Source organism: Tauraco erythrolophus, chromosome 28 (genome assembly GCF_009769465.1).
Source record: "Tauraco erythrolophus isolate bTauEry1 chromosome 28, bTauEry1.pri, whole genome shotgun sequence".
Taxonomy (NCBI): Eukaryota; Metazoa; Chordata; class Aves; order Musophagiformes; family Musophagidae; genus Tauraco; species Tauraco erythrolophus.
The window spans coordinates 410,394-428,774 of record NC_141492.1 but is presented as its reverse complement, the minus strand read 5'-3'; the positions used below and the strand labels follow the sequence as shown (position 1 = coordinate 428,774).

The window sequence follows — 18,381 nt, the reverse complement described above, 5'->3', positions numbered from 1 at the left end:
ATGTATGGTAAGCATCAAAATAAATACCAGTCTTGGCAGCTGGTTTGTTCTTGCCCGTTTCAACAGGAGTTGAGCTCCCTGCACAAGTGTTCCCTGACTAATGAACTCAGATTTCCGAAGGTGGGTGTCTGGGTAGTGGTGGACTCCTCTTGGCATTTGAAATAGGCTGACAGCTTCCAGGCAAGCGCTGGGAGCGTGTTTGGGTCTATTTCTACACGTTTTCCCAGAAATTGTCCTCGCCCTGTTGGTGTTGGGGTCTGGAGGGCACCCACCAGCTGGGTGGGTTGCAGCTGCTGTAGCCATGGTGATGGGAAACAGAGCTGGGATCTGTGCTGCCCGCCCTGCCTTCGGCCACCTCAGAGAGCTCAGTAATTGCCTATTAATTAATCTGAGGCTTGTGGAGCACAGAAGGACTTGGGCATCGCCTTGGCCAGGGAAACAGTGGAGATAACAGCAGGATCTGGCAGGCACGGGCTGCTTGCAGGGGGCTGGGGCTCTGGGGACACTCAGAAGAACAGGGTACACGGTGGAGGGACCTGGTGCTGGCGCAAGGACGACCCTGCAGTGCTGGTGCAGTGAGACACTGGGTGTTCACCTGTGGTCCCATGGGTCACTTTCCACCGCAGGGCCCATCGGTGCAGGTGCTCCTTTAGCTCCTTGAGCAGATCCTTTGCTCCTGGACCGTTCCACCCTGCACATCCCCGGGGCTGCCCAGGTTCCTGCGGGATCTAGCTGCATCTCTGGGAGGGAGACGCTGTCTCTGCCCTTCACTGCCTGTCCCAAGGTTGTGACCTGGTTATAAGCCCGTGGAGATGGAGGTGCTGGTCCTGCAAAGCTGCCTTTGCCCCGGGGCCTCTTGCAGGGACAGAGCGGGGCCACCGCTCTCCGCCAGCATCCACATCTGGGGCCCTGATGGATTTTATTGACGCCCAGCCCCGGGTCTGCGTTCCGCTGAGTCCCTAAGCCCGACCCACCACTGCCATCAGCAGATGCCCACCCCTGCCCAACCCCAGCCAGCCCCTCGGAGCAAAGCTCTCCCAGACCCCGTCCTGCCAAGGGAGTGACAACGTCCCAGAGCAACGTCCCAGTGTCCCCGGCTCTTCGCTGGGGGGAGTTTTTGAGGCAGGACCCCCTTCTCCTACTGGTGCCCTGCAAGCCCTGCCTCCAGCCTGGTGAACACTCATATGCCCATCCAGGTGTCCCAGGAGAAGCTCCAGGCTGAGATCTGTCAGCGGGTGAACACGTGCAACATGCTGCTGTACCAGGTGCGGCAGCGGAGCCGAGCCCGGGACAAGCTGCAGAGGTGGCTGCAGCAGCTGCGGGATGCCGAGATGGATGAGAAGTGGCACCAGGCACAGGTACCCAGGGCCCCTCCCTGGGCTGGCAGCACCCAGGGGGGCTTTAATCCAACCCCTGCACCGCCCGGGTGGGCATTGGGCTCAGCACACGGGGTCACCCCATGTTCCCACCCCCGTCTCTGCCCCAGGTGGTTCACCAGCTGGAGAACTGCATTCAGAAGACGGTCATGAAAGTTTACACTGGACGGAAGGTGACCACCCTGTACCTGATGGTGCGGGATGTCCTGAGGAAGGTGAGTTCCTCCTCACTGTGCCACCATCCCACCCCCTCCCCCTGCAAAGGCAATGAGGTGCCAAAGGGGGGACGCCCTCCTGGGTCAGCGGGGTCCTTCTGCTTCCCTCCATCCCTTGTCACAGCACGAGAGAGCCCTGGGGCTCAGTGAGGTGACACACTGGGGCTCCTGGTGTCCCAGGAGCTGGCCCACGTGCCTCTGCACCTGGACCTTCTGTGCGACATGGCCGAGCTGTACCACGGGGAGCTGGAAGACATGGAGCTTATGGCCTTGGAGGCCCTCAAAGACACTGCTGCAACCAAGGTGAGGTGGTCCAGGGCACCTTGGGGCCCTTTCCCACCCTCCAGAGCCCACAGACAGCACCATACACCCAGGATAGTGAGTCTTCCTGCAATAAAGAGTAAAAGAGGCTGAGCTGGGCTTGCCCACAGGACCCAGATGCCTCCAAAGTTCCTCCTAGGTCTTTTCGGCCAGGCTGCCCTGGGGCTGGGGACAACCTGCCCAAAGTACCAGCCCTGGTGAAGGCAGCATGTTCCATCCTCCAGCCCTCCCTGCCCTCCCTCCTTCCCAGTTCCCTACCCAGCCCCTTCACATGGGGATCATTTTTGACGCTGGCCATTCCAGGAGCTCAGCTGGCTCACAAAGGTCCATCCCAGCTTTGGCAGCCACTTCTCCCTTCCCTGATATTCTCCAGGAGGACATGGCCAAGACTGAAGCCCAGTTCCTCGCAGAGAGTGAGCTCAGGCACCACTCCCTGCCACCCAGAAGGTGAACGTTGGTGGGCTCTGGCTCACGGAACTCGGCGAAAGGCAACTGAGAGCGGTGAGCTGGGGGCACACGGCGCAGGCGTCCTGCCAACCCTGCCATGGGTGGACGGGGCTGCAAGGCCAGCTCGTGAGGGTGCCAGCAGCTCGGGGCATGACGATGAATGTCCTTGCAGCAAGCAAGGTGCAAGCCCGCCACGAACTTCCCAACCCTGCAGTGGCAGGACCCGCTGGTGGGTGAGGGCCTGGGGGGTGCCATGGGGGTGGGGGGTGGGCACAGCCACAGGCATCCTTCCCTGCCCTTCCCTCCCACCACAAACACTGAGCTGGAGGCCACCAAGCCCCAGAAGGAGCATGAGGCTCAGGTGATGGAAAAGATGGAGAAGGCCAAGGCTGCGGCGCAGTGCTCCCACCTCTGGGTAACGTAAAAACCCATCTCCGGTAAAACCGGGGGCTGCCGGAGCCCCAGGGAGCTGAGACCTCTCTGCTCACCCTGCTTCGTTGCAGGGTTATCTGCTCTGCCCCTGGAGCCCCCCAAAGTCCATCTGTCGCGGAGGGATGGAGCTGCTTTTCTCTATGACATGAGCTTGCAGCAGTCCATGGTGCAGAAACCTCTCTGAGGCCACGGCCCGGATCCCGCACCCTGCCAGGGCAACATGGCCTGAGTCCTTGGGCTCTGCCTCGGCCAGGACATCCCCGGCAACCTCCTGGCACGGAAGTCATCCTTCGTGGACCTGGAGCAGTATGTCAAGGAGTGCAAGGAGAAGAAGGTGCTGAAGGAGACACTGAAGGAGCTGGAGCTGAAGCAGGCTGAGCTGAAGTTTCACAAGCCCCCCAAGACAACCAGGTGCTGCTGGCCTCAGGACAGCCGTGTCAACCAGTCCACCACCCTTGACAGGGACATGTGCATCACGAGTGTCCCAACAGGGCAGCCCTTCCTCCGTCCCACTGTGGCCACCCACCCATCCTGCACCAGGAGGTTTTCAGAGCAGGGTGCTCCCCGATCGAGCTCTGGTCCTGGCAGAGCACCCAAAGCTCCCACTGTGGCAGCAGGACCCTTGCTCCTTGCCTGGCATGGCGAGTGGTACCAGCAGCATTGGGTCACAGGTGGCATCTCTGCTCTGCAGTTGTTGGTCGGCAGGGGGACAACCTGAGCAGCTTTTGTAAGAGATTTGGGGTGTCTCTGCACCCCTGTGCAGTTGTGTGGATGTGAATGTGGTTGGCTGCAGGGTACTGGAGGAGGAGCTGAGGATGAACCTGCAGCGGGAAGAGGCCCGGCTGGAGCAGATGCGAGCCCAGATGCTGACGAACCAGGAGTTCCTGCACAAGATTGAAATGGGCATCAACAACCTCTTCATCCAGCTTGGCATCACCGTGCCCGGCCAGGTACCCGCACGGTGCTGGGGCGAGCACGGCCCTGGGCAGTGTTTGGTGGTGCAACGGCACAGCGCGGTGACACTTGGTGCGGCCACCATCACCGCAAGTGGCTCATTTTGCCCACCAAGATGGTTGTTCTCTCTCTTACTCCAGGACGATCCTGCCAAGGCCAGCGGGGTGGAGGAGAAGCTCCAGCACTGTGAGCAGAAGCTGCAGTACCTGATGCAGCTGGTGGTTGACCTGCCTCCCCACAGCCACAGCCTCGATGAGGTCGATAAGGCGTGTGGGGGCTCAGTCCCTGTTGTGGTCTTTGGGGACCCATACAGGGCTCTCCTGGATGGCCCATCCCAAGCTGTCCTCCCAGCTGGGAAGATGGAGGTGGCCCCGAGGAAGAGCCATGGAGCACCTCAGCCTCAGGTGGCACTGGGCACTGTGGGGTGTGCACCCCTGGGGGACATTGAGGGGGGCCACCTCTTGGGTTGTAGCACCCGCCTCCCCTTCGGTAATTAAGCCAGAGTGTCTTTCACAGACTTTTGTGAAGGTCAGGAATTTTCTGGAGAAAACAACTGGGAATGACCCACGAAACCTGAAGGTTTCCTTGGAGGGCGTAGGCAGTAGCATCCAAGGTAGGAGAGCACAGCAGGGACACGTCCCACAGCGACTGTCCCAGCCCCTACCCACTGGGATTTCTGAGCGTCCTTGCCTGTCTCCTGCTGTCCCAGCAGACCCCGACCCAGGAATTGCATCCAGACCTTGGGGCTGACCTTGGCTGTCTCCAAGGCTTTGAGTGTGGGTGATGGTTTTAGGTGGGGATGTGGGAGAACAACAGCAGCTGGTGGGGTGGTGAGTGTCGAACCACCGCAGGAGCAAGGATAAATGCTGTGGGACAAGGAGGGAGACCCTCATCTTCAAAATCACCTGGTTGTGAAGAATAACCAGTGCTTGGCTCTGCCTCCTCCTATCGGATGCTCTTGGAGGAGACCATGAGCTTTTGGCAGCTCACCACCTTTTTTCAACAAAGCGGGAGCTGTACCCGCCACCCGTAGCTCCAGACCTTTGTGGGAAGCCCCAGCAGTGTTGGAGATGGGCCACAGCGGTGGCATCACCAGGGCCTGCAGGTCTCCCTGGGCTGCTGGTGTGGAAGAGCCAGTTGGCAGTGCCTGTGCCCAAGGTCTTGGTGCGAGGGCTCTCCGGGATGCCAGCAGCACTCCAAGGGGCTGCAGCTGATGGAAAGCAAGAAGAAGAGCGGCAGGAAGTAGCAGCAGTTGCTCCACGAGAGCTTTGGATGCCCCAACCCACCCATTGTACCTTTTGTCCAGAAGGTTTAATAAAGCAGTGCTCTTTTATTTCTCCCGAGCCTGTGGCGAAGCTGGTCCTATGTCACTGCTGTCACCCAGAAGGCATGGGCTTCAAACCCTGAGAGGTGCTAAGCTTGGTTTGGAGGCAGCTCCAGCCCCCTGCCCCTCGCCCAGCTTCTCCCCACAGAGGTGGGGAAGGGCAGAGGTGGGGACAGCTTTCCCAGCCAGAGCACAACTGGGAGCAGGCTGGCTTGCTCCACCTTGGTGCTGTGAGGCCAACACCTTCCCAGCACCTCTGTCCCCTGCCCTGACAGCTCTGGGACCCCAATGGGCTGGTGTCTGTCCAAGGCGGCTGTGGGCCTCAGGGTGGGTGTCTTCGTGTCCATGGGTGGGAGCAGAAGGGCAGACCCTACTTTGGAAAGAGAGAGCCAAAGCGGAGATGAAACCCCTGGCCTGGGGCTGTCCGACCCATCTGGAGACCCTTCGTGCCTCTTCCCACCCCTGGTCCCTGCGCACGCGTTGTGCAGCTCATGCTCGTAGCCCTAAATTCAGAGCAAGTGTTGGGTGCTACCTTTGGGCTGCAGGGAGGTGCCTGGAGGTAAGGTCTAAGCCAACGGGACCCAGGACAGCAGAGGATGCTACACCAAGCCTTTGGCTCCAGTGTGGGATCTCCAGCCCTGCTGATGGGTCACAGACACCCAACCGTGGAGGCCACCTTGTCTTCTCTACAAAGGTGCTCATCAAACAGTGCTGCAAATAGATGGTGCTGCTTCCCCAAGTACGGCCAACGCTGAGAGCTTCTGCCAGGGTGGTGCCAGCTGGAGACCCAGGAGAGTGGCACCACTTCCGCAGGGGCCATCAGCATCAGACCAAGCTTTCACTGTCATTTCTACTTGATCCTTCATGCTGACATCACTTGTGACATCGTAACAGGGCGGAAGGAACTTCTGTTTCTGCCAAGCCTCTCAGCAGACTGGCAGGTCACCCCAAACGTCCTCGGTGGGCTTTGTGTGACTACAGGTACAGGGGTTATATTGCCAAAATACAACAACTTGTCTTTTTTAAAGGAAGCTCCAGAAATAGTGTGACGAGCCAGTGAACACATCTAATGGAGCTTCCCAGAATCGGTAGCCATGCAGGCAGGCTCTTCTGCATTCAAAGACCACACTATCATGACACCCATCCATCTCCTGTCCCTTTCCCGTTCTCACATGCCCACCACAGCCAAAGGGTCCGGATCAAGGAGTCCTCTGCTGCAAGGGCCTCCCCAGAAATCTGAAAATACTCTGCAAACCAGAGGGCCAAGCAGACAGCGTGAGTGGATGGTGCTGGGCCACTCTGGAACTGTCCACACTCAACACCCCCAGGGTCTGAAGAAACTTAGGCAGGCCACATTGGGTAGGCTGTGCTCAAAAAGGTGTCGTGATGAAGCAAAATCCCTGCCCACCACCACCCTTCCTGCTGACTTGACATCTCTGCTTTGGGTGCAGAGGGTCACCGGGCTGATGGCGAGACTGGTTCACCCCAGGATCTTGGTGCCCCCACCCCGGCATCCTGAGGCAAGGCAGTTGCAGGGATGGCGGTATTGACCTGGAATTATGGAAAATCTGCGTCTTCATGGGCTTTTGTACAAACCGCCCAGCCCTTCTCTCTTTCACGGCTCCATGGCCGCTGCCAAAACAGTTGTAACTACACGAGGCTGCAGGAGCCAGCATGGACTCTGGCGTTTGCCTTTGAAGGACCTGGTGCAGCAGCTGCGCAGCGTTGAGTTTGGTCTCAATGGGCTTTGAAGCAGCAGCTCTATTTGTTGTCTGTTAGACAGCAGTCACTGCACCACTGAAGAAATAGGAATGGTTTGAATCCAGCTGACAAAACGGAGACTCTGGCTTTATACACCTGGCTACGTGGCGGGTGGTTTTGTGATGTCCTCAGGCCCTTCTGAAGGGCTTCCCTTGCTCTCTTGGTGATGCAGAAAGGAGCAAACAGCCCGAAGGTGCTGCACGGGGAAGCAAAGGTTTTCATCTCTCCTCTCGCCAAGAGTGCCAGCTTGAGCAGGGGTGAGCCAACAAACATCTGCCCAAGTCTCAGGTAGCTGAGAAACCCACTTCTCAGCAGTGACGTCACTGAATCCGAGATCCAGTGTCTGTTGGTCAACCACTGCGACTGTCGCGGGTCCAGGTGCTCTGACAGCCTGAAGGCAGAGGAGAAGAGAAAGAGCAAATCAGAAGCGTTTTGTGGCTGGTAGCAATGCAGGATGACTTTTTAAAGCACGGTGGTGGTGCTTTGCCCCTTGTGCCCTACCCTGATGTACAGAGGAGCAAGAAGAGACACTGGAAAGCTTTGGGGAAGACCTCCATATGCTGAGTCATTTCCTCCTCTTCCTCTTCAGCCTCTAAAAGGTATTTCCTGAAGAGCAGAGGCAACATCATTTGAGATAAACTTTGAAAAATCATAGAACCATAGAACGGTTTAGGTTGGAAGGGACCTCACAGACCATCTAGTTCCAACCCCCCTGCCATGGGCAGTGACACCTTCCACTCACCAGGGTGCTCAGAGCCTCATCCAACGTGGCCTTGAACCACTTCAATTCCCTGGGTCTTCCCTCTTCCCTTTCTTGTAGATCTGCGTCACGTTTGCCAACCTCCAGTCAGCTGGTACCTCCCCTGTTAGCCAGGATTGTTGGTAAATGATGGAAAGTGGCTTGGTGAGCACCCCCGCCAGCTCCCTTAGAACTCTTGGGTGGATCTCATCTGGCCCCATGGACTTCTGCACATTTCAGCTGTGCAGCAGTTCGCTTACCGTTTGCTCTCGACAGAAACCTTGATAAACCTCTCCACCTCCACCATTTGGTTCTAGAGGCACATCACCCGTTAGTTGGTCTGGCCATTAAAGACTGAAGCAAAGAAGGCATTGTGTCCCTCAGCCTTTTCTTCATCCCCAGTCACTATTTCTCCCATTGCGTTTAGCAAGGGGTGGAGATTCTCCCCAACCCTCCTTTTACTGTTAACGTGTTTGTAGAAACTTTTCTTATTGTCTTTTATGTTGGCTGCCAGATTAAGCTCCAGCCGGGCTTTTGCCTCTCTAATTTTCTCCCTGCATCGTCTCCCAGAATCCTTGTAGATTTCGTGAGTGACTCGCCCCTTCTTCCATCGGTCATAGTCTTTCTTTTTCTTCTTGAGCTCTAGCCAGAGCTCTCTGTTCAGCCAGGCTGGTCTTCTGCCCTTCCGACTTGTCTTGCGGTTCGCTGGGACAGCCTGCTCCTGGGCTCTGAAGATTTCCCTCTTAAGAATTGTCCAGGCTTCCTGGACCCCTTTGTCTTTCAGGACCAACTCCCAAGGGACCCTTTCAACCAGTCTCCTAAGAAGGTTGAAGTCTGCCCTCCAAAGTCCGAGGCAGCAGCTCTGCTGACCCCTCTCCCTACTGCTTCTATGACTGAAAATTCTATTATTTCATGGTCACTATGTCCAAGACAGCCTCCAACCTTGACACTGTCAATGAGTCCTTCTCTGTTGGCAAACAGCAGGTCCAGCAGAGAGCCTTCCCTGGTTGGTTCCCTCACCAGCTGTATCAGGAAGTTGTCTTCCAGACACTCTAGGAACCTCCTGGACTGTTTCCTCACTGCTGTATTCAAATTCCAGCAGATATCTGGTAGGTTGAAGTCACCCACAAGAACTAGTGGCTGTGATCGTGAGACTTCCCCTGATTGTTTGTAGAATATTTCATCTACATCTTCTTCCTGGGTGGGTGGTCTATAGCAGACTCCCACTGTGATGCCAGCCCTATTGGTCTTTCCCCTTATTTTGACCCACAAGCGTTCTACCCTTCCATCACCATTGCTGATCTCCAGACATTCAAATCGAACCCTAACGTACAGCGTTTGGCTAGGGGCAAAACTGCAAACAATGCAGATATAATAGTAAGAAGATGCCAAACTGGTTGTGTAAATAACCCCAAAATACAACAAAAACCTCCTGCAGGTGATGTAAAAGGGGGATCGCTCCCGGGGAGCACCGGCAAAGAGATTTCCCTGAGGTACCAAAGCATAAACAGCACAAATACCTACTCGGTTGAGTAGATACTTTGGGAGGGGGGCTGGGAGCCTTCCTGGGAGGCCACACCAGTCAGGCTGGAGAAGCTGTTCAAGCATTGCTCCAAGAAATAACCCCCAGATTTGGAATCCCTGCAGGGCGAGCTTCCGACAATGGGCCACACTTTCTCTCGGAAGCATCCAGGGAGAGTCAAAGTTTCTGCAAGTGAAATGGGATTTACACGCCCGTTAGAGGCCACAGTCCAGTGAAAAAGGAGAAAAAGGGAACCAAACTCTTCAAAGGCCAATTTCAAAATTGTGTCATCAAACCCAGCTCAACTGAGCCGACGTTTTACGACTCGCCTTCCTGAGAATCAGAATTACCCCGCGAGTCAGGGAAGGAGCAAATCCTTCTGCAGTGTGCTACGGGAAACCACATCCAGTGACACGGGCAGGAACCCAGAGGGATCAGGGCACATGGAGGGGGAAGGGATGGCAAAAGATCCTGTGCTGTCTCTTTTGTGCCTTTTCGCATCCTCACACAGGGACCTCGACCAGCAGCTCCCTGGCCTTTGGATACGCCACACACAACTTCCGACCTGGAGATTCAGTCTGCATCCGTTCCTGGAGAGATGAACCGCTGAGAGAAAAACCCAGAGAAAAACTGGGACAGCGGGAGGAATTCCCTCCCGGATCCACTCCACACGAATCAAGGCAGCCCCTGCCCGGAGCCTGAGGAAGAGCGGAAAGCTGTTTCGACGGGAACATGAAAGTTTTACCTTTAATTGCAGACGGAGCAAACTTGTACCGACCAGCAGAGGTTTCAGCCGAACGATGACCCGCAGCAACTGCTCCAATGTTTTCTTTACACCTCCTCTCGCTACCAACGTACATAAAAACGCCCGTCTTGGTGTCTGACCCCACACTGGCCAGTTTCACCTCTTCTCCAGCTTCGGCCTTCCGTGTCTTCTCCCTGGACATATGAACCCCAGCTCTGGAATCCTCCTGCGAAGCCCGACCTCGTTTCCAGAGATGGTACAATTCCTTTTTCCTCTGGAGCTCTGCGAGGAGCTCCCCGCTCAGCCCAGCTGGCCTTCTGCCCCGCTCGCTTGGCTTCCCCCACGGGGGAATCGCCTGCTCCTCAGCCTCTCAAAGGGGCTCCTAAAGACTGACCGGCACTCGCTGCCTCCGGAGCTCAAACCAGCACATTCACAGGGGTCTCTGCTCAGCACCTCCCTGAAGAGCACAACGGTTGCTCTCTCAAAATCCAGGGGAGCAACTCTGCTCTCCTTCCTTCCCGTGATACTGACTGTGGTGAACTCAACCATCTCAGGATCACTGCGGCCAAGACCATCCCTGCTCCCATGAGTCCTTCTCCACGCACAGCTAGCAAGTCGAGGAGGGCATCTTTCCTAGTTGGCTCCCGGAGTCCTTGGGACAAGAAGTTCTCTCCCACAAACCTGTGGAGTTCTGCCGACTTGCTCATCGCAGCAGTATGGTATTCCCAGCTGCAGTCTGGGAAGTTGACACCTGCCCTAAGGAGAAGGGCTACCAGTCCTGAGATTTCTCCTCATGTCCTAGAGAATAACTCCTCAGTGCTGGCATCCCGGCCGGGCGATGGGGAGCAGACACCCTTGACAACATCTGCTGTTTTTCACCCTGTGACGCTCACCCAGCGGCTCTCAACCACGTCATCGCTGAGCGCAAGGGCAGCACCATCAAACCTCTCCCTTCCATCCAGTGCAACACCTGCCCGAGCCCATCTCAGCACTCCAGGTGTGCGACTCCTTCCATCGAGTCCCATGGATCCCAAGGACAGCCCAGCTCTGGGAAGGGCCCGAGGCTTCCAGTCAAAGGCACTTGCACCCACAACCCCCGAGAGCTGCCCGAAGGGCCCATGAACCCCCAGTCCCCTGGATCCCTTTTCCTCCCCAGAAGGAGCTGGGGAGTCTGTTGGGGGCAGGGCGGAACACCAGGAACCCCAACATTCTGTCCCTGGAGACACCACAGAGCCCCAATATTCCATCCTGGGAGATGCCACAGAGCCCCAACATTCCGTCCTGGGAGACACCACAGAGCCCCAACATTCCGTCCTGGGAGATGCCACAGAGTCCTTAGCAGCCAAGTGCCAGAACGGGCCATGGCACGGACACGACTGGAGTTCCCAGTGCGCAGACCCCAGGTTCCCCCAGCGCCCCGGCTCCTTCAGCCTTCTGCACTCCCCAAAACCTTCTCCCCCCGAGGTAGGGACCCACCCCGACCCCTGCAGCCCGGGGATGCTCCTGGGGGCCAGAGCAGAGGTGACCGCCGGCCATGGCTCCCGTCTCTCTCCCAGCCTCAGCCACCCTGTGCCACCTGCCCGGGCAGGAACAGCGTATCCCCGCAGCCTGGGCACCCGCAGTGGGGATGGCCCCCCCGGCCCCACCAGCAGGTACGGCACCCCTGTCTGCTCTGCCAGCCCGGCACCTTCAGCACCCCTGGGCACTCCCAGCATCCCCACTGTCCCCCCTGGCTGGGTGGGTGCCCCTGGAGGGTCCCCCCAGCCCAGCACGGCTCCCCCTCACCCACACAGGGCTGCAAATGGCACCGTGCAGCAGCTGGTTCGACCGTCGCAACATCTCCCTTGGCAGAGATGTCCCCCCCAGCCGCCCCGCTGCCCCCCACCATCAGGCCCAGGGGGACCCGGCTGGTGGCCCTGAGCTGCCCGAGGAGGTGCCACTCGAAGAGGCACTAAGGTTCTTCGGGTGCTCCCTTGAGGCAGCGGGGGTCAGCCAGGACAGTGCCACCAGTGTCCCCGTGCCTGGGGACACTGGTGGCATCGGCGTAGCGGTACCCCCTTCCTACATCACCTTGCTCAAGCTGCCCGACGAACTCCTCTCCCCGTCGTACTCTGTCCCTGAGATCAGCGACGCCATCCTGGACATCGATGAGTTTATCCGCGGGATGGAGGCCCAGGAGCCGTGGGGGGACGCGGGCTGGGACCTGCCACCGTCCCAGCCTCCCACGGCACAACGGCGGGGGATGAAGCGGGGGGCGAGCACCTGGGCAGAGCCCCCCGGCAAGCGCAGGGCTCTGGCGGGCAGCACGGGGGTGGCTTGGGGGAATTAGAGGGAGATGGGGGGACTTGGGGGTGGGAGGGGAGGAGGGATGGGGTGTTTTGGGGTGGGGGAGGGCGGTTAGACTATGTTTCATGGGAACTTTTCTATCGTGTTTTTATTCCATTAAATGTTATTTTTCCAGAACGGCTCCGTGCCTGTGTGGGAGGGGGAGGGAGCGATGGGGCACCGGGAAAGGTCACCCAAGAGGTGCCAAAGCCCCATTGAGCCAGTGAGCCCCGAAGGGCACCGAGCCACCCCCAGGGCTGAGCCATGGCCAGCGGGGCGGGCCATGGCAGGGGGAGTCCCATGGCCCCTTCCCCAGGGAAGCAGCCCTTTGGCGGGGGGGCCAGGACAGACGGGTCCCTGCAGGACTCACGGACACGGCCCCACGCAGAAAGCAGCCACAAGACTCGGAGGAGGGAAAACTGAATCCTAATTAAAAAACCTGTCTGCAGCAGGAGGAAGGCACGACGTCACGCAGCCGTCCAAGGAGCACGCACCAGTTCTTCCCACGGGCCATCCATGGTGGAAAGACAAAGCCCTCCCGCACCTCAGCTGGGTTTGGCTTGAAAACGTTTCCAAAGGGCAAGATGGAAAAACCTGTTACCGGAGCAGCTGCAACCAAATTGATTTGGGCTGAGACAGAGACAATGAGGCTCCCCTCTTGATGGGAACAATCGGAAAAGAGATCCAAATAGGTTGGCGACTGCGGTTTCGGGCGTGCAGGGACTACGGACCAGGAGAAGGTGGACCGAGTGTCCCAAACACACGGGGAAGATGGGACAGCTGCAGAGCAGGGAGCAGAAGTCAGCGTGTACCATCTGACACCGAACACCCCACCCCTGACATGTCAGTTTGTTGATGCCAACCCCATCGCTGGGGTCCTGTAGAGCACAAACAGCCCCAGCATCTCATCAGGGATGAGCCAGGTCCCCGCACGGCTCGGCTGGAGGAACTTGTTCTTTCTGCCCTTGAAAAACACCATTTAAAGCAAAAAGCACTTGCACCTACAGCCCCCGAGGGCCACCTGAAGGGGCCAGGGCCACCCCGGCCCCTGGAATCCTCTCCCTCTCCAGGAGGAGCTGGGGTGGCAGTTGGAGGAGGGGCAGAACACAGGGAGCCCCAACATTCCGTCCCGGAACACCCAGAGAGTCCTTAGTGCCCAACTGCCAGAACGGACCATGGCGTGGGCAGCAGCGCAGCTCTCTGCGTGGGGCTCCCAGCCCAGCCTGGCACCGTGGCTCTTTCAGCCTTTTGGGCCACCAGAGATGTTGCCCCCCCGAGGTAAGGACCCACCCTGCAGCCAGGGGACGCTCCTGGGGCCAGAGCGGAGGTGCCATCTCATGGCTCCCGTCTCTCTTCCAGCCTCAGACACCCTGTGCCACCTGATGATCAGCCAGGATGGTGCCACCAGCGTTCCCATGCCTGGGGACGTTGGTGCCACCAGCGTCCCCATGGCTGGGGACGTTGGTGCCACCAGCATCCCCATGGCTGGGGACACTGGTAGCACCAGCACAGCCGACTCGCCCGGTGACTTCCCTTCCCTGGACCTACCGGACGAGCTGCTGTACCCCGGCTACACCATCCCCGACACCACCAATGGCACCTGCAGCCTGGGAGAAATCTACCTGGGGGTGGAGGCAGAGGAGCTGTGGGGGGACGCGGGCTGGGACCTGCCACCGTCCCAGCCTCCCACAGCAGAACGGCGGGGGATGAAGCGGGGGGCGAGCACCTGGCCAGGGCCCCCCAGCAAGCACAGGGCTCTGGCAGCAGCCAGATTTCTCGGGATGAAGGCCCAGGAGCTGGGGGCCAGCCAGGATGGTGCCACCAGGGTCCCCAGGCATGGGGACGCTGGTGACACCAGCGCAGCCATCTCGCCCTGTGACTGCCAGTTACTGGAACTGCTTGATGAACTGCTCCACCTTGATTACACCATCCCAGAGACCACCAACGGCACCCAGAGCCTGGAAGAGATCCTGGGGATTGACATCATGGAGCTGTGGGGGGACGTGGGCTGGGACCTGCCACCGTCCCAGCCTCCCACGGCACAACGGCGCGGGATGAAGCGGGGGGCGAGCACCTGGGCAGAGCCCCCCGGCAAGCGCAGGGCTCTGGCGGGCAGCACGGGGGTGGCCGGGGGGGATTAGAGCGAGATGGGGGCACTCAGGGGTGGGAGGGGAAGAGTGTTTTGGGGTGGGGGGTTTAGACTATGTTTCATGGGAACTTTTCTCTTGTGTTTTTATTCGGGGGGAGGCACCACACGGTGGGGGACTGGGGGAGGAGGGGAGTTGTGTTTTGGGGTGGGGTAGGGGGGTTAAACTATGTTTCATGGGAACTTTTCTATTGTGTTTTTATTCCATTAAATGTTATTTTTCCAGAATGGCTCCGTGCCTGTGTGGGAGGGGGAGGGAGCACAGGGGGCACCGGGAAACGGCACCCAAGAGGTGCCAAAGCCCCATTGAGCCAGCGAGCCCCGAAGGGCACCGAGCCGCCCCCAGGGCTGAGCCACGGCCAGCGGGGCGGGCCATGGCGGGGGAATCCCCTGGCCCCTTCCCCAGGGAAGCAGCCCTTTGGCGGGGGGGCCAGGACAGACGGGTCCCTGCAGGACTCACGGACACGGCCCCACGCAGAAAGCAGCCACAAGACTCGGAAGAGGGAAAACTGAATCCTAATAAAAAACCTGCCGCAGCAGGAGGAAGGCACGACGGCACGCAGCCTGCGGCGAGAAGCACGCACCAGCTCTTCCCACGGGCCATCCGTGGTGGAAAGACAAAGCCCTCCCGCACCTCAGCTGGGTTTGGCTTGAAAACGTTTCCAAAGGGCAAGATGGAAAATCCTGTTGCCGGAGCAGTGACAACCAACTTGTGCCCGTGGCACAGCTCCAGGGCCGATTCACGGCTCCGAGCCACGGGAGCTGGCTCGTGCCCGCAGTTCAGGCTGGGCACCAGCACCGGGCCTGGCACTGGCTGCTCCAAAACCCCCGAACATCTGGCAAACCCGCACCCAGTGCCCGGGTCTCTGCAGAGAGCTCCACCTTCTGCAGCCAGACCCCCTCCCCAAAACCCGGGCACCCCCTGCAGCCAGGAGACAACAGCCCCCGGGCTCTGCAATGCAGGTCTGGTGCCACTGTGCAGCCCCACGCCCACCCTCTGAGGGGCCAAAAGGACTCCCTTGGCCCAAACATCACCTCCTTGCTTGGCCCGCACCAGGGAGGTTGCTGTGCACAGACAAGAGAAACCTGCCCATAACCAACAAAAAGCCCTGGGTTTTGTCCAGCTTCGGCTCAAATATGAAACCTTCTGCCGGGGGCAGGTCAGGAAAGCTGCCCACAGCACCCTGGGAAGCTGGCACACAGGGCTGGCCACCAGGCAGCCAGCCTGGGCTCTTCAGACCTTCCCATCTCCTCCAGTAACACGCAGCAGCCCGACGTTTGTCTCACTTTTATTTACATAATTGCACAGCCCGTTTCCCCGTGACGCTGGCACACGGCGGGTCAGACACTGATTTCCCACATCCATAAGCTGAACATCTCCTCCGGGAAGGAGAGGAAGACCCAAAAGAGTCGCCCTCGGGTTTCCAGGGGCACGTGCACCAACTCCAGTTATTGGCAACTAAAGACAAGGAAGCGGAGAGCGAAGCCGCGGCCGCTCAGCAGCACAGGGCCGGGCCCCAGCTGCCCCCCCAGGGAATTCTGGCTTTCACAGTCGTGTGTTTGGATCAACAGTGGGTTTCCCAGCTGAAACACTGGCTCCTGAAATCCTTACTGGGGGAAGGTGGTGTGGGAGCACACATCCTTCATTACCTGCCAGAACTAGACGGGTCACAAGACCAAGCTCCTGGGAGGCGGCCGGGGCTGGGAAGGGTTAACTAAACCCTGACGTTTTCCTTCACTGGGAATGTCCTGGTGACACGGGGTTTGTTGGGGAGGGGCTGAAGGAAGGGGTGCCCCAGGACAAGGCACAGAGCAGTGGCGCAGCGCTCGCTGCGAGGGAAGGGGGGTGCAGAGGGAGGCAGCGTGCGGGAGCTCCACTGCCCGAGCTGGTTGGAAGGAGGATGCTGCTGCGGTGCAGGGACCGTAACCATGGCTGGGCTGGAGAGGCCTCTCTGCACTCTCCTCCACGAGCACCGGGGCCAGTTCATCCCTGCACGACAGGGAAAAGGGAAGGTGCCCATGGGTACGTGGCAGAAGGGAAGGGACAGGCAGGGAGGCTGGCAGAGAGGGCAGCAGAGATGCACAGCCTGGCTGTGGCAGAAGACGTTCACCCTGTGATGAGACCCTCAAGCTCAAAACAGAGACCAGCTCAGACAACCCACAGGTGGGCAGAGAGGGGCTGCTGCAAGACGTGCTGGGATATCCCCCAGTTGCATGGGAACCCTGGCACAGGAGATGAAGGAGAGCAGACATAGATCAGGCCCCAGGGCTGGAGCAATCCTACGGGCAGACACAGGGCACTGGCCTCTGCTGCTGTGCCACCAGCCCAGGGTCAAGGAACAGGGGACACGAAAGGAAAAACATCCTGCTTTGCAGCTAAAGGGAAGGGGGAATGGCACGTGGTGCTTTGGACTGAAGAAATTACAGGTCCCAACCCAGCAGGGCATCAGACTGACCCACTCAGGTTCAGCAAAGGAGCAGAGGGACACAGCGTGTGACTACCACCACCCACTGCAAGGACAAGGCCATGGCATCTTGGAATCTGCTTCCTCTCTGCTATTTGCCCTCACCATCGACAGGAGCGAGAGCCAAGCCTCACGCCAAGCAGCTGCACACACCTCTGGAGCACTCAGCCGGGCAGTGCCAACGCCAGCGTCCTGCTGGCCGGCTCCACTGGTGGGGCTCAGGAGAGCACAGCACCGAGCACAGGCACCGTCTGGCAGGGTGGGCAGCCAGCAGAGACACACGGGCTAAAGCCAAACTCAGGGAGACCCCTGGCAGACTGGGCACCCCAAGACTCTTCAGAAACAGCACGTGAGTGGGGAGGACTCGTTATTTCATTAAAAAAAACATCACGTTTTTCCATTTCCTCCAGATTTCCAGCTCCTCCAGACCAGTCCTGGGACAGAGAAGACGGACGCACTTCCTCTGAAGGTTCCCAATTTTAGCTTGGCTTTCTACAGAAACGAACCTGATGCAGCACGTACGTGCAGCAGCAGAGACCTGTGCGCTGCAATTGCTGCATGTTCTGCAGCATCGATCAGGCACTCTCACTGCAGGTACCCCCCTGCCCCCCGAGCAAAGGCTGCAGCACCAACTCACCCTCCTGCGGCACCTGAGTCCCTGTGGGAGAGTTGCAAGGAATGTCCTAACCCCAGGGAAAGCTCTTACTCGGAGATCAGAGCACGGGATGGCAGGGAAACGGGCTGTGACGTTTCTGCAGCACACAGAGCTGCAGCTTTTTGAGGTCCCACTGTTTCTGCTCCAGGAATCGCACTTCTTCCCCTCCCAAAACAGTGCTTCCCAGCAAGCAGCTGGAAAAAGGCACCAACAGGGCATGGGCACACACCGGGCTTTGAACAGAAGAGCTAAAATGAGTCTCCAAACCCAGAAACCCACCTAGCAACAGAACACGACAGAACTGAATGGGAAACAGGGGGAAACTGAATGGGAGCCCCCCGAGAGAACAGGGCCAAGGGAGCCCCGAGGGCTCGGGGAGCAGCAGGGCAGGGAGCTGCTCCCCAGCCCAGCGGCTCCTCTGGGCTCTCAGCTGGGGGTGCTCCCCGATGTGCTACACACCAAATCCACATTCGCTCTCCTGTTCTTCTGGACTGGCCCCAAGCTGCTGGCTGCCTAATTCAGCACATCCAAAAAGATGCAAAGTGAGGCACCTGCAGGAAGCTCTCCCAGCACAGACCAGTTCAACACCCCGACAGTGCCAAGTGCAGGTCCCCGCTGATCCCCCGTGCCTCCAACCCCGACAGCGCAGCTGTAAAGCCGCAGCAGTGGGCCAGGGCCAAAAGCCCAGTATGAGAGAGAAGTCAGAGGTCCCCCCAGGGCCAGAGTGTTCCCTGCACACACCTCTCTGTGCTACTGACATCTTAAAAACCTTACGTAGGAACTTGTTTAGCCGTGGGCCACAGACACCCCAACGACCAGTCTGCACATCCTTCGGGCACGGCCAACCTGTGCTGGGCAGCACAGAGCATGGAGGGACATGATGGCAGATTGTTTAAGGGTCAAAATTTGCCAGATTTTAGTTTTCCTCTAAACCACCCAGGTACCAAGTTTGTG

The 18,381-nt window shown here is 58.7% G+C and overlaps 1 protein-coding gene across 1 annotated transcript; it reads left to right on the top strand.

The window, feature by feature from the left end:
* Window positions 1–12,165, top strand: PRR22 (proline rich 22). The gene is made up of 11 exons (XM_086627487.1): window positions 1–7; window positions 404–441; window positions 1,197–1,358; window positions 1,487–1,591; window positions 1,772–1,991; window positions 2,536–2,774; window positions 3,045–3,202; window positions 3,585–3,741; window positions 3,886–4,015; window positions 4,218–4,358; window positions 11,630–12,165. Exons 1-11 carry the CDS (start codon window positions 1–3, stop codon window positions 12,163–12,165), a joined length of 1,893 nt encoding a protein of 630 aa, XP_086483613.1.
* Window positions 12,166–18,381: the final 6,216 nt, after the last annotated feature.